General features: G+C 51.6%; 2 protein-coding genes and 1 long non-coding RNA gene across 5 annotated transcripts in view; 1 reads left to right on the top strand and 2 right to left on the bottom strand.

Annotated features, from left to right (window-relative positions):
• Positions 1-2,164: 2,164 nt before the first annotated feature.
• On the bottom strand, positions 2,165-5,858 carry B9D1 (B9 domain containing 1). Its single transcript, XM_027683814.1, has 7 exons — positions 5,768-5,858; positions 5,057-5,125; positions 4,857-4,968; positions 4,693-4,789; positions 4,172-4,234; positions 3,289-3,356; positions 2,165-3,160 (listed from the first exon to the last, which is right to left on the bottom strand). Exons 1-7 carry the CDS (start codon positions 5,843-5,845, stop codon positions 3,015-3,017), a joined length of 633 nt encoding a protein of 210 aa, XP_027539615.1. The 5' UTR covers positions 5,846-5,858; the 3' UTR covers positions 2,165-3,014.
• LOC113967851 lies at positions 4,229-7,863 on the top strand. 2 transcript variants are annotated; one of them, XR_003534302.1, is made up of 3 exons: positions 4,229-4,345; positions 4,700-4,939; positions 6,764-7,862. It is a non-coding gene; the product is annotated as an uncharacterized LOC113967851 (long non-coding RNA). The 2 variants fall into 2 exon arrangements; XR_003534301.1 differs by having other exon boundaries at positions 4,253-4,345; positions 4,669-4,939; positions 6,764-7,863.
• Positions 7,864-13,862: 5,999 nt separating this feature from the next.
• CACNA1H (calcium voltage-gated channel subunit alpha1 H) overlaps positions 13,863-21,247 on the bottom strand; it is a 151,336-nt gene continuing 143,951 nt past the window's right edge. The window contains exons 34-36 of one of the 2 annotated variants that reach the window (XM_027683805.1): positions 19,717-19,900; positions 15,826-16,028; positions 13,863-15,127 (exon numbers count right to left, since the gene is read on the bottom strand). In XM_027683805.1, the coding sequence (XP_027539606.1) occupies positions 13,994-15,127; positions 15,826-16,028; positions 19,717-19,900 (1,521 nt within the window). In that variant the 3' untranslated portion in view covers positions 13,863-13,993. The remainder of the gene's footprint in view (positions 15,128-15,825; positions 16,029-19,716; positions 19,901-21,247) is intronic. The other variant, XM_027683806.1, reaches the window with a different exon arrangement.

The following is a 21,247-nucleotide window of genomic DNA, read 5'->3' as shown; positions in this document are numbered from 1 at the left end:
GTGGGCTCTGCAGAGCCACCTGCCCATCCAGCTGCTGCTCGGTGCCATTGGCACTGCCGGGCCAAAGGGACAGGCCCAGGGTGGGGGTTCCTGCTGGTTCTCCCTGGTGCTGGTGGGTCCTGATGTCCAGGACCCCGCATCTGTTCTGTCCTCCTGAGACCCCAAAGACCTGGATTTATCCTCCTCTATCTCCAGCATCAGGTCCTGGCACGATGCTCCAGTGACCTTGGCATGAACGGCTCATCCTGGGGCTGAAATGCCACAACCCTGAGTAGAGTTGGAGCTGCAGCTCCAATTTCCTTCAAATCTGGCTGCTCTGTGCTTCTCTCTTTTATTTTTCTGACTCTTTTTTTTTTTCCCCCTGCTCCTGACCCGGCACTGCTGCTGGGGGGCAGTCGCTGTCAGCTCTAATCCAGCTCATTTTCAGATGGAGATAATTCCCAGCCGCCGCAGTGCTGGTGGTGTAAAGCAGCCTGGCTGCCCTCGGGGCTCTCCGGCGCTCAGGGATGCTCACATTCCTGGCTCAGTCCCGTTCCCTGTGGCGCCGGGAGGTGTTTGCCCCGTGCTCTCGGGACAAGGGGCAGTGCCAGGGCAGCAGGCACCGCTGCACTAATTTCCATGGAGAACAGGAAAAACGTGGGCGTCCTTCGTTCAGCCTCTCAGCCGATTGTTATTAACCTCCTCCGACACCTTCCTAATGGTTGGAAACTGCCACGAGAGGGCAGGAGCTGATGCTGCTATTCCTAGTTTTGGTAGAAAAGGCTGTAAATAACAGTTCCTAAGGACTATCCCAATGATTTTCCTTTTTCTGGAGGGTTTGGTCCCCGAGCTGCTGTTTGATCCGTGTCCTTGGCTGTTTCCCTCCCAGGGTAAGAGCAGGAAAACCCCCATGGAGTGAGCACGGTCCAAAGCTTCTCCAGGCCAGGGGAGCAAAGGGAGCTGCTGCACAGTCCCCAGATATCTCCCAGCCTTCCTTTGCTTCCAGAGGGTCCCTCTCCGCTTTGGGATGGCTGAAGCCCCTCCCGTGTCAGGACACACGTTCTCAATGAAGGGTTTTTTCCTGCCCATCTCGAATTAGGAGGATAATGTCCAATTTCAGTGCCTGGGAGAGATTTCAGAGTAACAAAACAGGAGCTCCAGCAGCAGCTGAGAGCCTCGTGCCGCCCTCTGTGCCATCCGGGGCTGGGAATTCCAGTCCAGGTTTGAATAGAAGGGAGAATGATTAACCAGGAAACGAGCAGGGTGCTACAGCTGCCTGGAGACGGCTGAGAGGAAATCACTTCAAGCCTCTGCTGCAGCAAGGCTGGGTTTTACTGGGTTCTTCCAACCTTTAACTGCAAGGAACATTTAAAGGTCATTAAGATGTGCTCAAGATGTGTCAAAAAAACCCCCAAAATCCAACTAAACCCAGAGAAAATAAGCAAACCCCCCCCCCTAATAATGCAGGTGGCAGTGTGGGATCTGCTTGTAGAGCATCCTAAATATCTTACAGTGCCTCAAATCCTGGCTTATGGAGTTTAGGATTTTTGCTTTTTTAGATCTTTGCTTTTCACTGCTTTAACCTTTCCAAGGGTCCTGGCAGCTTGGCTGGGAAGGGGAAAGCTGGGTTGGGTCTGGTTGGTCTCAGTGGGGTTAAACGTCCAACAGGAGGAATTCAGGGGGTTGTAGCACCAGGATGCAGAGCTGTGTGTGAATAAATTCGGTGTGTCCTTGTGGGCACTTGGGTTTAACAGGTTCCTTGTGCCTGGGAACTCTGTGGGGCAGTTTTGCTCCAGCTGGAATGGGGGCAGGTAACTGTGCTCAAGGGAAAATGGATGTTCCAGCAGTAGTAGGTTCAGTGTTTGCCTCTGGAGTGTTCCAAACACAGATATTTATCCTGCTACTGTAGCAAACTGCTTCCCAAATACTTCTGAAAAGGAAACAAAATTCCTTTTGCCTCCTCTGAGCCAACAGGAAATATTTATTAATTTGGATTCCAACATGACTCAGTTCAGAGATTACATGAACTGTCAAAACAACTGGTGGAGGAGCTTTACTGGAAGTGTGGAGTCAACAAAAGCAAGACAGGAAAAATGTAAGAGATGAAAAATCATCCTTAACCACATTTGGAAAAGCATTTATACATGGTATCAAAGGTGCTAGTGCTCCCACAGCGATCACATGATGTTTTCAGAAATGATATTTATTCAATCTCACTGCTCAGCATGAAATAAGAACAATCTCTGCCTGGATTCTTTGTCCTGGAGGCTTTGTGGTTCCTCACTGTGTGTTATTACTTGTGTTTCTACAGTTTGAGGTCTTGGTAGTTCACTTCTAGGGTGGTATCCTCACTCTCCCAGGCACCTCCTGGGATTTGCAGTCAAACACAAGAGGCTACATGCCCAAAATTCAATCTGAAGATGACTAAGCAATTAGTCATTCCATTGTTACAAGCACTTCTTTCTCTCCTGTGCCTGTAAGAGCAGAGCCTCGATGATTTAGGGCACAAACAAAAGCCCTGAGCAGCAGAAAGACAAATAAATATATTTAGACAATTGGGTTTATTCAGCCTAAAAGAAATGCTCAGAGGGGGATGCATTTCACTGGACTGTTTTTGGAAGGTGCAATAATTTCAGTTCCCCATTTGTACCACAAAAAACCCCCCAAATTACTAAAAAGAACAGGGTTTGCAATGATTTTTTTAACCACAGGAAAACTCCTGCAACCGTGAACTTTCCATTTCATTATTTATATAAAAAGTGTACAAAAGGCTGTTATAAAAACATTTTGTCCCAGACTGTGAGACAGTCTGATACTGCTCATAAAAATGCTAAATATTATCTGATGGCATTAATTTGCATAATACTTCAACCTGTAACTTACTGAAAGGATTGTACTTGGTAGTTATTCCTAAGCCTCACGGGCTTGTGTTTCTTTTGGAATAATTCTCTCAGTTTAACCAGCTCCCCCTTTCCCTAAAAAGCCACAAAGTGCTCAACTTCTCTGTGAGCCTTTTGAGCACCTCGTGGCACAGTTCAGTACTTGTGGAGCCCTTGTGCCCCAGGCCCCAGGGAGGGGCTCTGCAGGTCACTGGGGGTCACGTCGTAGCCCAACTTCTTCAGGTCCTTGGTCATGATGTTGAAGGAAACAGTCACAAAGCCTTGGGATCTCACCCTCGTCACTGCAAGAGAGATGATGTGAATAAATCCAGGTTTTTGAATGGCTGTTGAGCTCAGATATCCAAGGAGGATCGTTCTCAGCTGCTCTTCCCACCCACAGATGGATGGCCAAGCTTAAGCCAGGACTCACCTTCTCGTCCCTCTCCCTGTGCCACAACTTTGGGGTCAGTAAATTCCGGGCGTCTCCCTGTGAGCCAACTTGGAGAAGAACACAGAAAATAACGAACTGGGTTGTTGAGATTGATCCAGTTCATTACATGCATGCCAAAAACACACAGAGGGGTTGATCAGACTCCCAGCTTTGGTTTGCAGTAGAGTTTGGAAGCTTGATTCACTTTATTACCTACTTCAATCAAAGTTAAATTTTGTCTGTCCAAGGAAAAAAAAACAACCAAAACTAATTTCATGCACATTATGGTGAATCCAGGTTATTTCTGGGATAGACTCTTCCTGTGGCAAAGGAATTGTTGGAACTGATTCACTCCTGATCACCCAGAGAGGCTTTGAATACATAGAAAAATAGACAAATTAGTGTAGGGCCTACAAAAAGGGAATCAGAAAGAGAAGAAATCAGCTGAATCCTGACAACACTGTGCAAGGGAAAAACCTCAATGCCCTCAGTTGCTGTGTACAGACTGCTCTTGGAAGGATATGTGTGTGTGTGTGAACAAGATAAAGGTTACAGCAAATGCATTCCAGATGGGAGAAAAGGTAGAATGGGAATTGTTTTTCCATGTTCTTTGCTTTCCAGGTTGCTTTTAATGTGGCTGTGCTTCAAAAAAATATCCTAAAAAGATTTAGGTAGTAAGTTCAGTACAGTAAACAGGTAGTTAACATGTTTTCAGAAAGCTTTTCAAAATACTTAGACAGCTAAAAATGTGATTTTACCTACAAACCACAAAACTACCTGGTTATGGTACAGAATATTCACGTCTGCACCAGTGATTTGCTGGACATGCCTTTGTGACCAAGGGCAAGAAGGACTTTAAAAACATAAACTCATTAATTATTACCTTGTAAACTGCTGCAGCCTCGATGTGGACTCTGGAACAAACATAGCAATGGTTCTTCTGTGCCTGAAGCAAAAAGAGACCCAGAGAACTTCAGAAATGGAGCAAACAGCAAGGGTTTTTATATTTATAGAGGCACCAGAATTTCAGACACATCAGAACACTGAACATCTAGAGGTGGGATACTTTTTCTTCCGAGAAAGAAGGGTTTGTTTCCATAGGAACAGTGTATATTCCTCCATTTCCAGAGGTGGGAACGAAAGCTTACTGAGTGCTGAGAGTGATGGGGGAGAGGCAATTTACTGTGCTTCATATCTGAGCTTTTTACAGGCCAGTTTGGGCTTTACAGGTGTTCACAGGACTAACAAAAATTACTTAATGGTCAGAGGCTTCTAAAAAATCCAAGCCCTTTGTACCATGTGGACAAGGCATGACGAGGAGACACGGGAGCATTTTTGTTTCTGAAACAACAGAGTAACTGGAACAAAAATCTGTTTCAGTCCTGAAGACAGGTTGTCACTCACCTTCCAGGCGTGAAGGGCACGTGAACAGCTCCATAACCTCTGACCACGTCGTGTCCAAAGAAGTCAGGCCCGTAAACGCTCAGCACAATCTGTGGCCCTGCAAGGAAGGGGGTGTGAGAGGAGGGGCTGGTCTAGGGGCTGGAAATCCCCCCCCCAGCACTCACAGCCAAAAGGGTTGGTGCTCTTGAAGGTGATGTCGATGGGGAAGTTCCACACGAGCGTGGTGGGCGAGACGTCGCTCTTGGAGGTGATCTGGGAGATTCCCTCCTCCAGACCCTGCGGGGGGAAGGTGGAGTCAGCTGGGGGCTGAGGGGGACCTGGCAGCCCCCAGGATGGGGGTCCGGGGGGCACAGTGGGGCTGTACCGCGGTGGGAACCCAGTCCTGGCCGTAGACGAAGCAGAACTTGCAGTAGAGGTCGTCAAATCCAGGGAACTGTGGGAGAGAGGGAGGTGTCAGTGGGGATTTCTGGAGTGAGGGTCTGCCTAAGGAACAGTGCTGAGGGCAGAGCTGAGGGCCAGGGTTTGGGGGGGCTGAGACCAGGCAGGGTTAGGAGGGGCTGAGGACAGACTGGGTTTGAGGGAGCTGAGACTGGGATGGGTCAAGGGGCTGAGGCCAGGCAGCCTCAGGGGGGCTGAGATTGGGCTGGTTTAGGGGGTGCTGAGGCTGGGCTGGGTTCAGGGGGCTGAGGACAGGCTTGGTCAGGGGGGGATTGAGACTGGGATAGGTCCAGGGGCCGAGGCCGGGCTGGTCAGGGGGACTTAGCACTGGTTGGGTTTGGGGGGGCTGAGGCCGGGCAGGCTTAGACGGGCTGAGGTTGAGCTGAGTTAGGAAGGGCTGAGACTGAGCTGAGTTACGGGGTGTTGTAGCCAAGGTGGGTTCGGCTGGGTTGGGGAGGCGGCTGAAGCCGGGCAGGGTCCGGGGGCAGAATCTCATCCCGCCGGGCGGACACGGGACCGAGGACCTGTCTCCGCGCTGTCGGTGCCGGGGGCCTGTCCCGCATCCCGGGGGTGTCCCAGGGGTGTCCCCGGTGTGTCACCCACTTGCCCGCTCTCGATCTCCCGCGGTCTCACCCACCTGCCCGCTCTCGATCTCGCCGCTCACGGCCAGCAGGAACACGCTGGGCGCCGCCATGGCGGCCGCGCCCGTTGCCATGGGGACGGACGGGGCGGCGCGGCGGACACGCTTCCCCCGCGCCCCGCTTCGCTTCGCGGGGCTCCCGCTCCCCAAAACCTCCCCAAAATGCGGTCAGACCACCCCCGTCACCCCCGGGACAGCCCTGTGTCACTCGGGACAGCACTGCTGCCCTCAGCACGGCTGGCCCGCAGCCCCTCAGCCCTTGGCCGCCCCGCCGCCCGCTCCCCCTTTATGCTCGCACCGCCCCACATTTAGAATTCCTGGCGTTATTTTTTATTTAGTATCAAGGTCTGTTGATATTTTTTATTTAATATCGATGTCTGTATCAGCGCCAGCCTTCCCAGCAGCTGGTCCCAAGCCTGTCAGAGTCCAAGGAGTGCTTGGACGATGCTCTCGGGCACATGGTGGGATTTTGGGGTGTCCTGTGCAGGGCCAGGAGTTGGACTCTGTGATCCTTGTGGGTCCCTTCCAGCTCAGGGTATTCCATGATTCCGTGGTGTCGAGGCCGTGGCCACTAGATGATGCTGCTGGCCGAGCTGAAGCAGCTCCGGCTCCTGGGCGAGGGCCAGAGCCACGGGGTGTTTCCAGGGAGGAAAAGTGGGAATAGTGATGAATTTTGTGGTCTCCAGAGGGTCAGTCTGCGAGCCAAGCTGATGAGGAGAGGAGGAGGCCAGTGGGGCTGTTAGTGTCCACAGCATGGTGATTATTCCTTATGGATATAAGCATAAACGCCTCTGTAATTCTGGGGTCTGGATGAGGCTGCCACGCTGCGGAAGGGAAGGGGAGGAAAACGGGATGAGGTTGGTTTAATGAGAACGTACTAAATAAAAGGAAGGAGGTGAGTTTGGTGTGTAAACAAGGTGGACGAATCCGCTGAGGCTTTGCAGAGCTGGAACCGCCAAAATCTGCTGCCCGGAACTTCTTGTTTCCCTGCAGGGACCACAACGTGACGGTGCTGGGCTGGTGACATGATGGTGATGTGACAGTGCTGGCCCTTTGGGACCGTGGTCGTGCCACTGCTCCTGCCAGGAATCTTTGCTGCCCACACTCACGTCAGCGCCACGGAGACTCAGCAACCCGGCCACCATCTGCCGTGCTTCATCCCTTCGCCTCCTTTCTCCATCCCACACCACGTTCCCCTCGCTGTGAGGAATTTGTGGGGCGTTTGGTTGCTGCCAGACCCTCTGGGGAAGGACGGGAGGAAAGAAGGAAGCCCTGGCTCGGCGCCTGTTTGGGTTTCCCACTGTAGCCAGTCGGAGCCCTTTCACAGATGGGCTGAGCAGAGATTTATGGCCTCAGTCCTCGTCCTCATCCGCTGTCTCCTTTTTCCCTCCCTTTGGCATACTGGTGGAGGTGGCTGTGCTGCTTTGGCTCCCTGCAGTGCCACACCATGGGCTATTCATTGCAGTCTTTCCCTAAGGAAAGGCACCAAGACAACCTTTTCTGCTGAAAGGGGTGCTGTGCATAAATACTGATGGCCCTGCCCATGGCAGGGGGTGAATGAGATGATTTTTAAGGTCCCTTCCAACCCAAACCACTCTGGGATTCTATATTGGACTGAAAGTAAACTACCATTACACTTCATGCTGAAAAATACCTTCCATGTTCCAATAACTGTATTCTCTGTCAGTATCTATCTCAACTCGATTTTTCAGGCCAAACAAATTTGACCAAGAGAAGAATGGAAGAGAAAAGAAGGAGAGATGGGAGGGAATGCCTGAAATTTTATCCTTTCTCCCCTGCCCTTCAGAAATGCTTCAGAGAAAATTCATTTGAACTGAAAATTATCAGGGGGGGAAATAAAGCAGTTTTGGAGCATCTGTCTGGAGCAGTTAGTGAGGCTGTTTAATTAACACTGCATTTGGCTACCAGCTACCTTGGAGCTTGCTAAGAGCCAATTTAAGGAATTTTTTTGTTGCCTGGCAAGTGATATACAGGTGCTGGAGGAATTCTATCAGCACTGGGAGACCTTCCCCATGACAGAGGGACAGCAGGAGGCTTTTTCAGCAGCCGTGAGTCATCTGTACCTGCCTCTGGAAGGGCTCTGTCCCCTCCCAGCCATAACAAGACCTTTTAGTCTTTCCTCCCTTGCACGCCCGCCTTGTTCTAATTGTCTGCACTTTTAATCTTCATGAGCAGAACGAAATCCCAAGCAAGGAAGTGTTTTTATCCTGCTGGAAAACTTAATTAACGATCCATCAGAGAGTTTGGTTTCCAAGCATAATGAAATCCTGTGGATCACGGCGACTCCACGGGTGTCATTTAACGAGGCTGCCACATAAAACATTCACCTCTTCTCCTGGACTTGTCCTGATCCTGTGATTTGTGATGGGACTAACGGGAAGCCTCACAGGGAGGAAGGACATGTGCCTGGTGATCACTGACTTGTCATCTCTCGCAGGTGCTGTGTCCAGGTTGGATCCCAGCTCCAGAAGAACCATTCCTGGTGTCCCTTTAGCACTGACCCCCGTGCCGAAGGCACGTCAAGAAGCTGAGGGATTTATGTTTTCTTCATTCCCAGAAAGAGCCAGGGGTTGGAAAGATCCAAACTGCTTGGAGCTCTGTCACTGAGAGCTTCTGAATCAAGCTCTGTACCATGAGCTGAACAGGCTGCCTGGCTCTGGGTCCATGGGCTCCCAGAGAACTCTTGGAGTGTCTGCGTGCCGATTTCCTAGGGATTGCCTCCACACTTGTGTGAGTGGGAATTGAGCCCTGGGGAATGAGAGAGCAACGGGGGGCTTCCCTTCTCCTGGGAAAAGCTGCCAGGCAGCTGGGATAGGGATACCTGGGGGCTGGATCTCCTGCTGTGCCCATTGCCCATCACCCTGGCTCTGGGCTCCTGCAGTATAACTGCAGCAGCAGCAGCAGATCCCTGTGCTGCTGCCTGGGAAAGGGAGTGGATGGACATCCTGTGCTGCAGGGAGGTAGCAGGAAGCAGGTACTTTGTCTCCCTTACCTGTTCAACTCTGATTACAGCAGCCTCAGGGCTGATCCATCGCTGCCAACAGGAGCTTAGGGAAGGCGGGAGAGACACAAACAAAAATACAGTGGCACGGCAAACAGAAGTTTATTTTTAATTCCAAATATTTATGATCAACACCTGCTAAATGGCCAGTGAAATACATTTTATGGCATCATTTATCTGCAATAAACCGGTTTTATTTTTAGACTGTTTGCACAACGTTGACTCATCCCTGCCTGTGCTTTCTCCCTGCGAGGAGGCTGCAGGGAGCTTCCCTGCCCTTTGTCTTCCCTGCCTTTTGCTCCTGCACTCAGAGCTTTTCCCTCTTGCCGCTCAGATCAAATGGCATGGAAGGAAGGGGACATTCCTGCTGAATTCTTGCTGAATAAATGTAATTTAACATTCAAATGTAATGTAACATTCAAAGGTTTAGTTTGTGGGAAGGCATCTGGGTGAAGACAGATGTGTTACGTGTCTAAATCATGGAATGGTTTGGGTTGGAAGGGACTTAAAAGTGCCTCTCATTTCATCCCCTGCCATGGGCAGGGGCACCTTCCACCAGACCAGGTTGCTCCAAGCCTTGTCCAACCTGGCCTTGAGCACTTCCAGGGATGGTCCAGCTCTGCCCCCACGTCCAGTCCTGTGCCAGGCAGGGCCCTGCTGGGTACGGGAGATGTCGCTGCCAAGGAGCTGCGAAGTGTCTGGTCTTCCATGAGGAATTAATTTGACTGGAACTTGTTATCATGGGTGAGATTTTTATTTTGGTTAATGAGCAAAATTAATTAGTAGCTTGGTCTGAGCCAGTCAGAATAAATTGACAAGCAGGCAGGAAGGGGGAAGAGGATGAGGAGGACCCCAGGAGCTGGTTCCCAGCAGGGTCATTGGATTTGATAAGGGCATGAGGAGTAACCAAGCTCTGGGGAAAAGAGGGGAAAGAGCATGAAGTCATCCTGCTTATCAGCTGCCCACTCTGGTGGTGACTGCATTTTCTGGGGATAACTCAGGTGGGAGAGCTGTTCTCTGTGCATCTGACAAACCTTGGGGATGTCTCCACGGGCAGCTTGTGCCTCTGCGTGGGGAAAAGTGGAATCAACAATAAGCTGCTCCAGGGGATTTCAATCAAATGTTCAAATAATTAATCTGGTTTCTTCCCTGTGGTGTGACAAAATGAGAGTTGTTAGCATTTTCTCCCTTCCATCATTAACAGATTTTTTTTCTCACTGGATAGTCCAGTGGCCACAGCTGGAAAAAACAACCCAACCCTGACATACAAGTGAGTCACACAAGTCCTGGCATGAGGGACAGCCTAAGGTGGGGATGAAACCCTCCTGGTGACACCTCTGTGTGCATCAATGTCAAACCAGGGCATCATGGAATAGAATCAGAATATCTTGAGCCGGAAGTGACCTACAAGGATCATCAAGTGGTGCCAAAACCCACGGAGTGCATCAGTGCCACCGCACATCCCTCATTCCAGAGAAAACCCTCTGCACCCTCCCAGCCTCCCAGTGGAGCTGACCCCATGGAAAGGGCTAAAACCCATCGTGGGAGAGGCAGAACTGCCTGTGGCAACACCATTCTGCTGGAAGAGGACGGAGCACCCACCTGGCATGAGCTGGAGTTATTCCAGGGGCACGGCGGGGTTCCAGCACAGAGACACGTTGAGCTGCTTAAAAACCAAGGAGTGACAAAGATTTCCCCTCAGCCCATGCTGTGGCTCTGTCAGGCTGTGCTAAAATTCCTAATTAAGTGCTCTTGTCTGGAAGATGAGCGGCCTCAGCCGTTAAAACACAGCCACAGCATTGAAAGCTTAAAAGGGGAAGTTTAATGGATAAAGTCAATTTAATTATTTATCCTAAGAAAGCTTGTACAAATATCAAATGCTTATTAGCATTCATGCAACCTGTCTGATCTCGCAGCACAGACAGATTAAGGGTTGGGGCTAATTTGGAGTCACATTCGGTTGTTGGTGATTTTTAAGGCTTTTCTTTTTTTTTCTCCCCAGCACAACAAAGAGAATTTCAGATTGAGAAATACCCTTGAAGCAGAGCCCCTGTGAAGGCTCTTTGTGATGGTTTCCTCTGCCCCTTCCTCAACGTGGTGGTTTTTAATCCCTGTTTGATCCCCACTCCTCGAGGCGGCTCCGAGCAAGCCCAGATGGACTCGGCGCCCATCCCTGAGGGCTGTGGGTTTGCTGGAACGGAGAGTGGTGGGGCAGAGTCTGGCTGATAAATGGACATGACTAAATTGTCATTAAAAATGCAAAATAGGCATCGATCCAATTAAATAATCATGACTTGCATTTGCCCGGTGCTTTTCACTTCCGATCTTAAGCAAGGCTTGCAGAGAGCCCGGGGGAAATTGCTTAATGCTGCAGAGATTTAATCAGCAAGAAAATTAACTCTGGGTGATGTTAAATGGGTTCTCTGTGCTGGTCATGGCCAGGTCTGGGCTGAGGATGCAGCTCTGAGGATTTTGCACCTGCATGTCCAGGTGAGTGTCCCCAAAAGAGATGTCAGGGAGAATTTCACGGTCACTGTCTGCTCTTAGAACGTTCAGTTGGAGCTTGGTTCTCCCCACACTGCTGGAATGTTCCTGCAGGCTCGTGGATGGAGTAGTTTTGGGTCCTGCTGAGCTTTGTGGGGTTTGGGAATGTGTGGCTTTGTCAAAAGGCACAGGACTTGGTGTGAGCCTGGGCAGAGCCAGGACCAGTGGCCATGGGAGCAAATATCCCAACTCATTCCTGACACACTGCTGTGGCCTCAAGCCCTTCCAACTTGGTCTACAACCACCTCTCCATCACCAAGATCAGCCTCCAGCCCCGTGGTGAGAGGCTTTTCCTCCAGCTCTGTGGCACCATGAAGGGAATTCAGGCACTGGGGACGTTTCCTTTCCCAGCAAAGCTAAATAATCCCAGCAAGAAATAACACCCTGAGTGTCCCCCCTCTGCCCAGGGACACACTGGGGCATCCCACACACCTCCAGGCAGCATTCGGGGGGATTCACCTTCCCTCCTTCCTCTCTGCTCCTTAAACTGCAACAAAAGGAGTTTCCCACCGTCCCCAAAGTGCTCTTAATAATGACTTTTATGACTCTTTCCTGGAATTCCTCACTATCCCACTGAGACAGAATCATTATTTACAATAATCCTAAATGACTCCTAATTACAGCGGCGCAGGTGCTCAGAGGCACAAAGCTGGATTAACAGATGGAGGCCCCTGTGTGAGCTGAGGGATCCTCCGAGTTGGGAGCGGCCCCAAACACCAGCAGGGATGGTCCAGACTGGAATCTGCAGCCCCAACGGCCACGTTGAGGCAAGAGGCTTTAGGGAATGCCGAGCTCTGGGAGCGGGATGGAGACCTCGGGCATCTCTGCGGCACAAAGTCAGGCCATGCTTCCAGTTTATACAGTTTAATAGATGTGAAACAAGATACATTTCCTTTTGAGTAATGAATGCATAAATAACAGAAGATATATGTGAATGCATAAATATGAGGCGGCACGGAACGAACCAAACGAAAACCACTGGTTTCATTTATCCCCCCCCCCGGATGTCTGTGCCCTGACCTGCTGGCACATCCTCGCCACGGACTCACTCATTCCTGCTCTTCTTTTCCATCAGCTTCCCATGGTGAAGCTGTGCCATGGGGAGAGGGCCTGGAGGAGGGGTGGGGAAGGGGCAGGGACCGGAGGCTAAAAAAGAAAAATCAACCCCAAAACTGCAAAAAAACCCCCGAAAGTGGTGTTAACAGTGACCTGGATTCCTCTAAAGGCTTCTCAGTCGGCGCTAGAAGGGCCTTGGGAAGGGGATGTGTCCGGGTGTGGGTGCAGGGATGAGGAGGGAAGACCAACAGGGAGTGCAAACGGGGGGGTCACGGCTGCCCCCAGGGTTTGATTGAAATTGTTCTGCCACAAGGACAAATCATCACCTTAAATGCTCACAAAGAACTTACCTAAGACAGTTCTTTACACCTTTACATACTGTATCAATAATTTACTTAGAACTGCAGTAAACAAAATACATTTCTTAAATAATTTACTATTTATTTGTTTTCTTTTTTTTAATCACTCTGTAAGTTTAACTTCTTTTGGTTTTTTTTTCATAGTTTTTTTTCCTCTGTGACACAAGAAACCGTGTTTGTGCACGTCAGTTCAGATTATTGCGACGTTTAACCTGAATTTCAGTTAAAAAAAAAAAGAGGGGGGAAAAAAAGCAACAGGACAGTTGGACACACGAGAAGAATGAATAACTTATTATTGCACTGGCTACAATTCAGTAGTGATTTGGTTTTTTTTGTCTGTAGTTAGGACAACCTCTAAAGTACAAAAGAAAAATGAGCGAGACGTCGATAAGCATCAGCTGTGAGGAGAAGCCGGTGGGATGATGGTGGAGGGGAGGAGAGGAAAGAGAGGGAAGCAAAGAAAGAGGAGAAACATTTGGAAAACGAATGGCTGGAATAATTAATTCCACAGAAAACCCAAGGAAACACCACCCAGTTGCGGAGTCACATGTAATGCAAAAAAACAGTATCTCTGTTTCTCTATAAAAATATGTGCATTATGAAGACAGAGTTTTTGTGGGTCTATTTTTTTTTTTTTGGTCTTTTTTTTTCCCCCTTGTTTTGTATCTCACAAATACATAATTTCTATTTATATAACTGCTGATATACAGACAATGTACAGCTCTCAGCTCCCCGGGCACTCCCCGCGTAACGTGACAGCTCCAAAAGGTGCCTCGGTAAAAGTTGAGCATCTTTAAAAAAAAAAACAACAAAAAACAACAAACCCAACAAAACAACAAAACCCCCAAGAGAATCCCCCAAATCCCAACGGCCGCCACCTCGGACCCGAATCAATGTGATTGAGGCCATGGAGGTGGGGTGGGAGGGACGAAGCGACGCCCCCGCAGCGACTCCACCTTCCCTTTAGAAAAGAAACCCCGAAACCTCTTCGCAAATCCCCTCCCCAAACCCCGTCCCCATTTCCTCCAGCCGTTTGTTTGGTTTCTCTTCTCATTTTTCTCTGTGTGTGTGTGTGTGTGTGTGTGTGGTTTTTTTTGCAAACTTCCGAACCAGTGACTGCGCTGGAGAGGGAAAACCCCGCTGAGCAGCCACCCGCGACCCCGCGGCCGCTCGGTGCCCACCGCGGAACCCCCACGTCAGTGTCAAGCCCTTGAGACCCCCCCTTTCCCCCCTCCCAGACAGCTATACTGGGTCATCCACGCCTTCTTCTGTGGCAACAGTCACGGGGGATAAGTCCTGCTTCCGGAGGGGGCTCTTGGCGATGCCCAGCAGCTCTTTGCTTCTCTCGCCGTTGCTCCGCTGAGTCTTTAAGTGATCCGGCTTTTTCAGTTCGGGGTCCGGCCGCGAGTCCGGCGTGGACTGCCCGCTGTCCAGGAGATCCGAGAGGCTGCTCAGGGAGCCGCCGTCCAACTGCTCGAAGGAGAAGTTGGGGATGGTGAGGTGCTCCCCCCGGCACTGGGGCTGGCCCCGGCGCTCCGCTTTGGAGCCCGGCTCCCCGGGCTGGCTCTCTGTGAGCTCCAGGGATTCTCTGTAGGCCGGGAACTCGCAGGACGGGGTCCTTCTCCTCAGCATGCTGTTCTCGGAGGGCTTGGTGCGCGGGGCCGCCCCGCCGTCGTCCTCCATGGGAGGATCTATAGAAATGCAGGGCGGGCTCATCTTCTTCTTCCTCCGGGCGCCGTGGATGTAGTCGGACTCCGCCTGGACGTGGGCAGAGGGCCGCTGCTTTTCCTCGGCGGGGTCCTGGAAGCCGCAGTCCCGGTCGCCGAGGGAGGGGCAGATCTCGATGGAGTGCCGCCGCTGCTCGTCGGCCCAGCTGGGCTTGCTGAGGAAGCCCTTGGTGTCGGTGCTGTAGAACTTCTTCAAGTCCTTCTCCCTGCGGCTGCCGGAGAGGCTGCTTGTGCTGCAGTTCTTGAGGGGCACCGGGGACGGGGCCGGGGAGATGAAGGGCGAGGCAGAGCGGCTCCCGGGCTCCGAGTGCTCCTCTGCCCAGTCTTTGGCCGAGCTGTTGATGTGCCGAACCTCCTCGTCCGCCAGGTCGGAGGGCTCGCCGGGGCAGCCCTCGGGGCCGGCAGGGCTGGGCGGCTGGCTGGGAACGCCGCGCTGGCTGCAGGGATGCTTCCGAGGCAGGGGGCTGGGGGGGCGGTGGGGGGAGCCCGGAGGGGTGGCCGGCAAGGAGGCGGCTGTGGAACGCAGGGGGCTGAGGCTGAGGGTGCTCTGGGGCCGCTTTGCCGATGGAGGTGTCTCTCCAGGCTCGGCTTGCGGGTTGTCCGCCCGGTCCGAAGTCTGTCCGTCCACCGAGTCCGTTCGAAGGGCCTCCTGGAAGGGGAGGAGAGAGTGGGGAGAGAGCCTGGGGATCTGCTGGGGCAGCAGCACTTCCAGTGGTGAAACACAGAATCATGGAACCACAGTATGGTTTGGGTTGGAGGGGACCTTCAAGATCATCTGCCATGGGCAGGGACACCTCCCACTAGCCCAGGTTGCTCCAAGCCCCGTCCAACCTGGCCTTGGACATTCCCGGGGATGGGGAGTCCATGGCATGTGGCAGAACAGTTGGTTGGTCTAACACACCCCGTACCACCCCACTGCGCCAACCCCATCAGACCTTCCTGTACAAGAGGATAAACCTTTCCTGGCCAGGGCCTACGTGTGCAGGGCTGGGATCTGCCGGGCCTCGGTCTTGCTCTAGCCCCAAATCCTGAGTCAGCACAACCCAACACAGTGACCCGGTGTAGGGCTGCCTGGAGGCTTCTCACAGCACTGGCAAAATGGAATTGGGCACCTTCTCCCCTTGCTTTAGCCCTTCCTTCCTAGAACAGCACATCCACGGAGATCAAAGTAGGTAAAAAGGGCCTTCCCCTGTGTGCCACTTGCTGAGACTGGAGTGCATTAAAATTCATGGCACAGAAACGCTTTGTTCTAAAACGAGAATTCTACTCTCAGCTCCAAGAAAAAAAACCCAAGAGAGGACTGGAGAAGAGGGGAAGGAGCCGGGTGAGTGACTACAAAACATTTACCTCTGCAGGTTCTTGGCCTCTCACCTGCCTGCACAGCAGCTTGCTGAGGACAGGAGACCGAGGTGTGACGTTGGGGGGAAGGACCTTCCAGCGGTGCCGGCCCTCGTGGCTGGGGGAGCAGACAGACAGCTGGAGGGACTCCACTGGGACCCTCAGGGAGGAACACGTGCCCACGGGCTGGGAGCGGATGGAGGTGATGGATCCTGGGACACAGAGAGAGAGAGAAAGAGAGCAGTCACTGCTTGGGTGGGAGATGGAAAAGTTTGAGGCAGAACCAGGGCCCACAGGCTGCAGGAGGGAAAAGGAAAAGCCTGCTGGGCCTGGCTGAAATCCCAAACCTCAGCATAAGCCTTGGGCAGTGCCAGGATTAAAAACCAGGTGTCCCTTGTCCTGTCTCCTGCTTTGAACACTCAGGGATGGAAGGAGGTTACACATGGAGGAGTCTCTGCCATTCAGCAGCATTCCATGGGGTTCTGCCTGCTCTGGAATATCCTGTTACAAACTTTACACTCACAGCCTCTTTTTTCTGTTTCAGGTAATGGGAACCTTCTCCTGCAGCTGCCACAACACTCAGGGTGTCCACCAGGACCACGTGGCAGCAAAGGAAAGGCAGGGAGTGGGGTTGCATTTGGAACCCTGACATTGCTGCTTTCCTGGTGGCATTGATTTGGGTGGATTTGTGATCCATCTGTTTGGAGAATGTGGATTTGGGAGGTCTGGTGGCTCTGCTGGATAGTCAGGACACCTGGGTTGTCTTTGCAGTGCTGCCAGGGATGGGCTTCAACCTCACACTGCTCTGCCACATGGAGACACGAGCAGCACTTCCCACCTACAGCCCTGGAGAGCCAGTGGGAGCCCTGCCATGGAATGAGGGGCAGCACTGATCCATTCTGTGACCAGGGACAGGACCTGAGGGAACAGCTGGAGCTGTGTTAGGGGAGGTTTAGGTTGGATATTAGGGAAAGGTTCTTCCCCCAGAGGGTGGTCGGGCACTGAACAGGCTCCCCAGGGCAGTGTCCAGGAGTTGGACTGGGTGAGCCTTGTGGATTCCAGCTCAGGGTATTCCAGGATTCTATGACTTCTCTGGGAGCAGACACCCCTGGCAGGCACAGGGCAGCTTTCCCATTCACCACAGCCCAACCACCACCACCACCAGCCCACGAGGCACAGCCTGGCTGAACATGGGCTGATCAGCAACTTGGAACCTGCTCCAAGTGCTCTGACAATCCCTGAGCTCATTTAGCAGGCTGGAATCACTCTCTTCCTGAAGGCTCCCAGTCCCCTGGCTGGGTCTGAAGGCAATCCCTCCTCTCCAGCCCCTTCGTGGTGCTGCTTTACTGCATTTCTGTGCTGTTTGAAAGATCTCTTGCTTTTCTGTTCTTTTGGCTGCAGGATTTATTGTCCTCATTAGCTTGAAACCCAACGTTTGTTCCTCCATTGCTGCTCCATGTTAAAAACACAGTTATCCATCACTTCAAGAGATCTCACCCAGAGGTCGAGAAACTTGAACCTCTGACAGAAAACATCCAGACACATTTCAGTTGCATTTCACAGAGAGATTTGTTGTTGGGGAGAAAGAAAAGTTAGTGTTTAATCATTTTTCTTTTGGAGCTTTTCTCCAGAACTCCACAGAAGGAGCAGAGCAACGAAATTTCCACCCCACTTCTCCCTCATTCTTTTTTGGGCTCCTCTAGACCCAGAATTTCAGGCTGAGTCTGTGCTGTTCATCTGCTACTCCAGGCTTTATAAAATGCTTTTTATGATGCAGAAAAGCTATGTCATAAAATCTGTCACAAACATGGCCATAAAACCCAAACCCTATGTTCTCCCCCCTGTCCTCAGTTGGAATTTCCTCCTGTTGGAAGCTTTCCATTGAGCTCTCATACAGGAAACCCAAACCCCCTCTAAACTGCAGGCTCAGGAACACCAAAGATCTCTGGAGTTGCATATTTTTTCTTGTGTTTTTCTAGGAAACCAGGAAACTGCACCTAAAACCAAAATATCACAAGATCTGGTCATCTCAGAGTGTTTTTACTGTGTGGTCAGTGGAGTACTGGGAGATGATGAGATCCTGAACTGACCTGGGGAGCCCATGGAAGCACAAACACTAATGGGAGTCTCCATGGGCTCAGTTTTACTTGCACATAATTTATGGGACTATGACTGGAAGAAGAATTTGGGCAGCTCAGGAGCAGCACAGCTTGGGGCGATGCTGGTTGGAAGCATCTACCACCAGGTAAAAAGTCATATCCCTGTCCCATCCCTCGCTCAAGTGCTCGTGGAGAGAAATTTGGGAAACATCACAGAATTCTTGGTCACTTCTACCCACCCCTGCCAACTCTGCAGCAGCTCTATACAGGTATAAATCCTGCTTTACACCCACTCCAGAGACGAAAACCAGCCCCAGGAGCCCAGCCATGAAATTCAACCTCTGTTTTCTTTCCTTAGCAAAGAATTTGCAGGTGAAATAATAATAAATACTGAGCAGAGAACACGAACTGGTGCCCAGAGAGTTTGAACAAATAGAGAGTTGTTTCACCCAAGGAAATCAGAGCAGACCTCACCAGCCCCACCAGGGTCTGCAAACCCCCCACTCATCCATCCGAGCAGTTCTTGCCTTTCAAACCACACCGGATCAAAGGAGCTGGGGCTGCTAAAAGTTCTTGGGAGCCACTCCAGGAGCACATGTGCTTTTAGGGAGGCAGATACTGCATTTCATATCGATTTCCCCTTCAAACCAGCTCACACAACAAAAGAGATGGAGAGGCATTTTCAGGGAAATGCAGTGTGGGTAAGTGTCCCCTCAAAGGCTCTGTGGAGCTCGTGCTTCCTGGGTGGTGGGGGCTCTCCATGAGATTCATTAGGAAGCACTGGAGAGTGGCTTCTAATCCTTATACTAATCCCAAATAAATTTCTGCAGCTCTGAACTTGATGTAGGGTCTTAAAAGACACTGCCCTGAGGCTGCAGAGTGCTTGAAACAATGGATGTGAGGAGCTCTGGCTGGAAGCAATTCCAACTCTGGCTTTTATTCGAGTTGATGTCATTGATCCTTGGGCCGATCATTTCAGGAGGAACGTGCAGCTCGTTCCCTTTTCCTCGGCTAACAGCCTGTCCTCTGTGCCTCAGGCATTGCTTGGGAGCCCCACTTCTCCCCAGACACCCCACCCACTGGCTTTCTCCTGGGAAAATACAGGGATGTGATGAAAACATGGAATTATGGGAAACAACCGTGGTGCTGATGGTCACCAAATCAAAGCAAGCCCTGCTCAGGCCACCTTCAGCACAGGCTGGTTGCTCCCCATATAACCATCACGTGCACCTGCTGCCCCATGGCTGGAATCATGGAATCATTTAGGTTGGGAAAGACCACTGAGTCCAACAATTAACCCAGCACTGCCATGTTACCACTAAACCATGTCCCCAAGTGCCACATCTGCGTGGTTTCTGAACACTCCCAGGGATGGTGACTCCACCACTGCCCTGGGCAGACTGTTCCAATGCCTGACCATGCTTTTGGTGAAGAATTTTTCCCTAATACCCAACCTAAACCTCCCCTCGTACAACCCGAGGCCATTTCCTCTCATCCTGTAGCTTGCTCCCTGTGAGCAGAGCCTGATCCCCACCTGGCTTCCCCCTCCTGTCAGGGAGTTGTAGAGAGTAGGAAGGTCCCTCCCTGAGCCTCCTTTTCTCCAGGCTGAGCCCCCCCAGCTCCCTCAGCTGCTCCTTCCCCAGCTCTGCTGCCTTCCATGAACGTGCTCCAGCCCCTCAATGTCTTTCTTGTGAAAAGCCCATAACCGGACATGGGATTTGACGTGTGCCCAGCACACCTCATCACTTCCCCAATCCTGGTTTTGTCTAGGAAGGGGAAGGGAAATCTCCACAAGCAGTACCTCTTTGGGCTTTGCAGGGATAGGTTTCCATCTCCACCTCGTGAAGGGGGAAGGGGGTTTTCGCTGGCATCACGGGCCGGAACATGTAGCTGTCGTTGGGCAGGGAATGCATCCGGGACACGGAGATCTTGCGGACTGTCAGCAGGTTCTGGGACTCCTGGGGCCTCAGGGAGGCTGAGCTGCCCTGTGAGGACACAGAGAAACGGGGGTCATCTACAGTGAGCTCCTTCCCATGTGCTTTGTCGTTCAAAACCTCCTGCAGGTGTTCCCCTTGGGGTGTCACCCACAGTGACCATCAGGACGCCACAGGTACACAGTGCTGAGAGAAGAGCTCAGCCTGTGGCTGTGGTCAAGTGAGACATCAATGACCCTCCACTAAGTCGATTCTTGGACAACATCACAGAGAACAAGCAAAGCCCACCCATTAAACACATGAGAAAACCAGTGCTTATCACATTGTTCTGCTCTGACACTCCCAGGGACACCTTCGGTCTGTCCTGGGGGTGATGTCCTTCTCCTCAAAGCTCTGGGACAGAGGAGCCAAACCAGCTTCTGGAAATTCTTGTGCTATCTCCCCAAACCACACACACGGGTAGACATTTAAACACACACATCGACACCCCTGCAAACCCCGTGGCCTCCCTCCTGTGACGTGGAGCATTTTGGGCACCACCAACCCCCAAAGGAGGCAGGGGGAAGGAGAAGACACTGTGGCAGTGAGTTATGGGGCTGTGGAGCCTGTTTGGGGGTAGCAAAGGCATTTTTCTTTGCTTGCTATCACTATGAAATGGGTCTGGTTGGAAGTGCCTGGACAGAGCATCTCACAAACCTGAAATCTGAGCCCTCACTGCCTCTCCCAGGCACTTTGTCACCTCAGGCACCTTCCAGCAAATCCATCCCGGGGTCTTAGGGAGCTTTAGGGACCCAAAAGATGCCTCTGTGGTGCTGATGGAGAAGCTGTGAGAGGTGATGCCACGACTTGGCCAAGTGCTGGGGGAGCTGGAGCCCCTGGAGCAGGATCTGCAGCCTGGCTCCCTGCCCCCAGCTTTGGTCCTAGACACATTCCCCTCACCACTGACCACATAATCTAAAATACAACTAATCACTCTGGTTTTCCTTTAACGTCAGCCTCCCAGTGACTGATTGAAAACATTTTCCCAGCTGCATGTCTTAAATTAAATGTATTTTGCTTTGCTCTGCTGGGCTGTTTTCCCTCTCTGCCAGCAAAACCCGGCCCTGAGATCCCTCAGGCTTGGAGGTCACCAAGGATCTGGTTAAATTAGGTTTTTTTCCCATATATTTCTGGTTAAAAAATTTCTTTCCTCAGCTCCCTAAAGACACACATCCCAAGATGAATTACTCGGTGCTTTTACCCTGTTGAGCTTGGCTGGGAAGCCGAGGGGGACCAGCAGGAGGGATTTACAGGTAGCTGGCATCCAGCACTGCCCGTGGTCGTGCCCAGGAGCCCTCAGGGTGCAAGCCAGGTCTCTGAGCTGATGAATTAATGCATCAGCAGCGTGGCTGTGCCAGT

The sequence above is a fragment of the Neopelma chrysocephalum genome, unplaced genomic scaffold, assembly GCF_003984885.1.
Source record: "Neopelma chrysocephalum unplaced genomic scaffold, ASM398488v2 Primary Assembly neopelma1_65, whole genome shotgun sequence".
NCBI classification, from domain to species: Eukaryota; Metazoa; Chordata; class Aves; order Passeriformes; family Pipridae; genus Neopelma; species Neopelma chrysocephalum.
The sequence above is the reverse complement of the archived record's forward strand: the minus strand, read 5'-3'. Positions and strand labels throughout refer to the sequence as shown.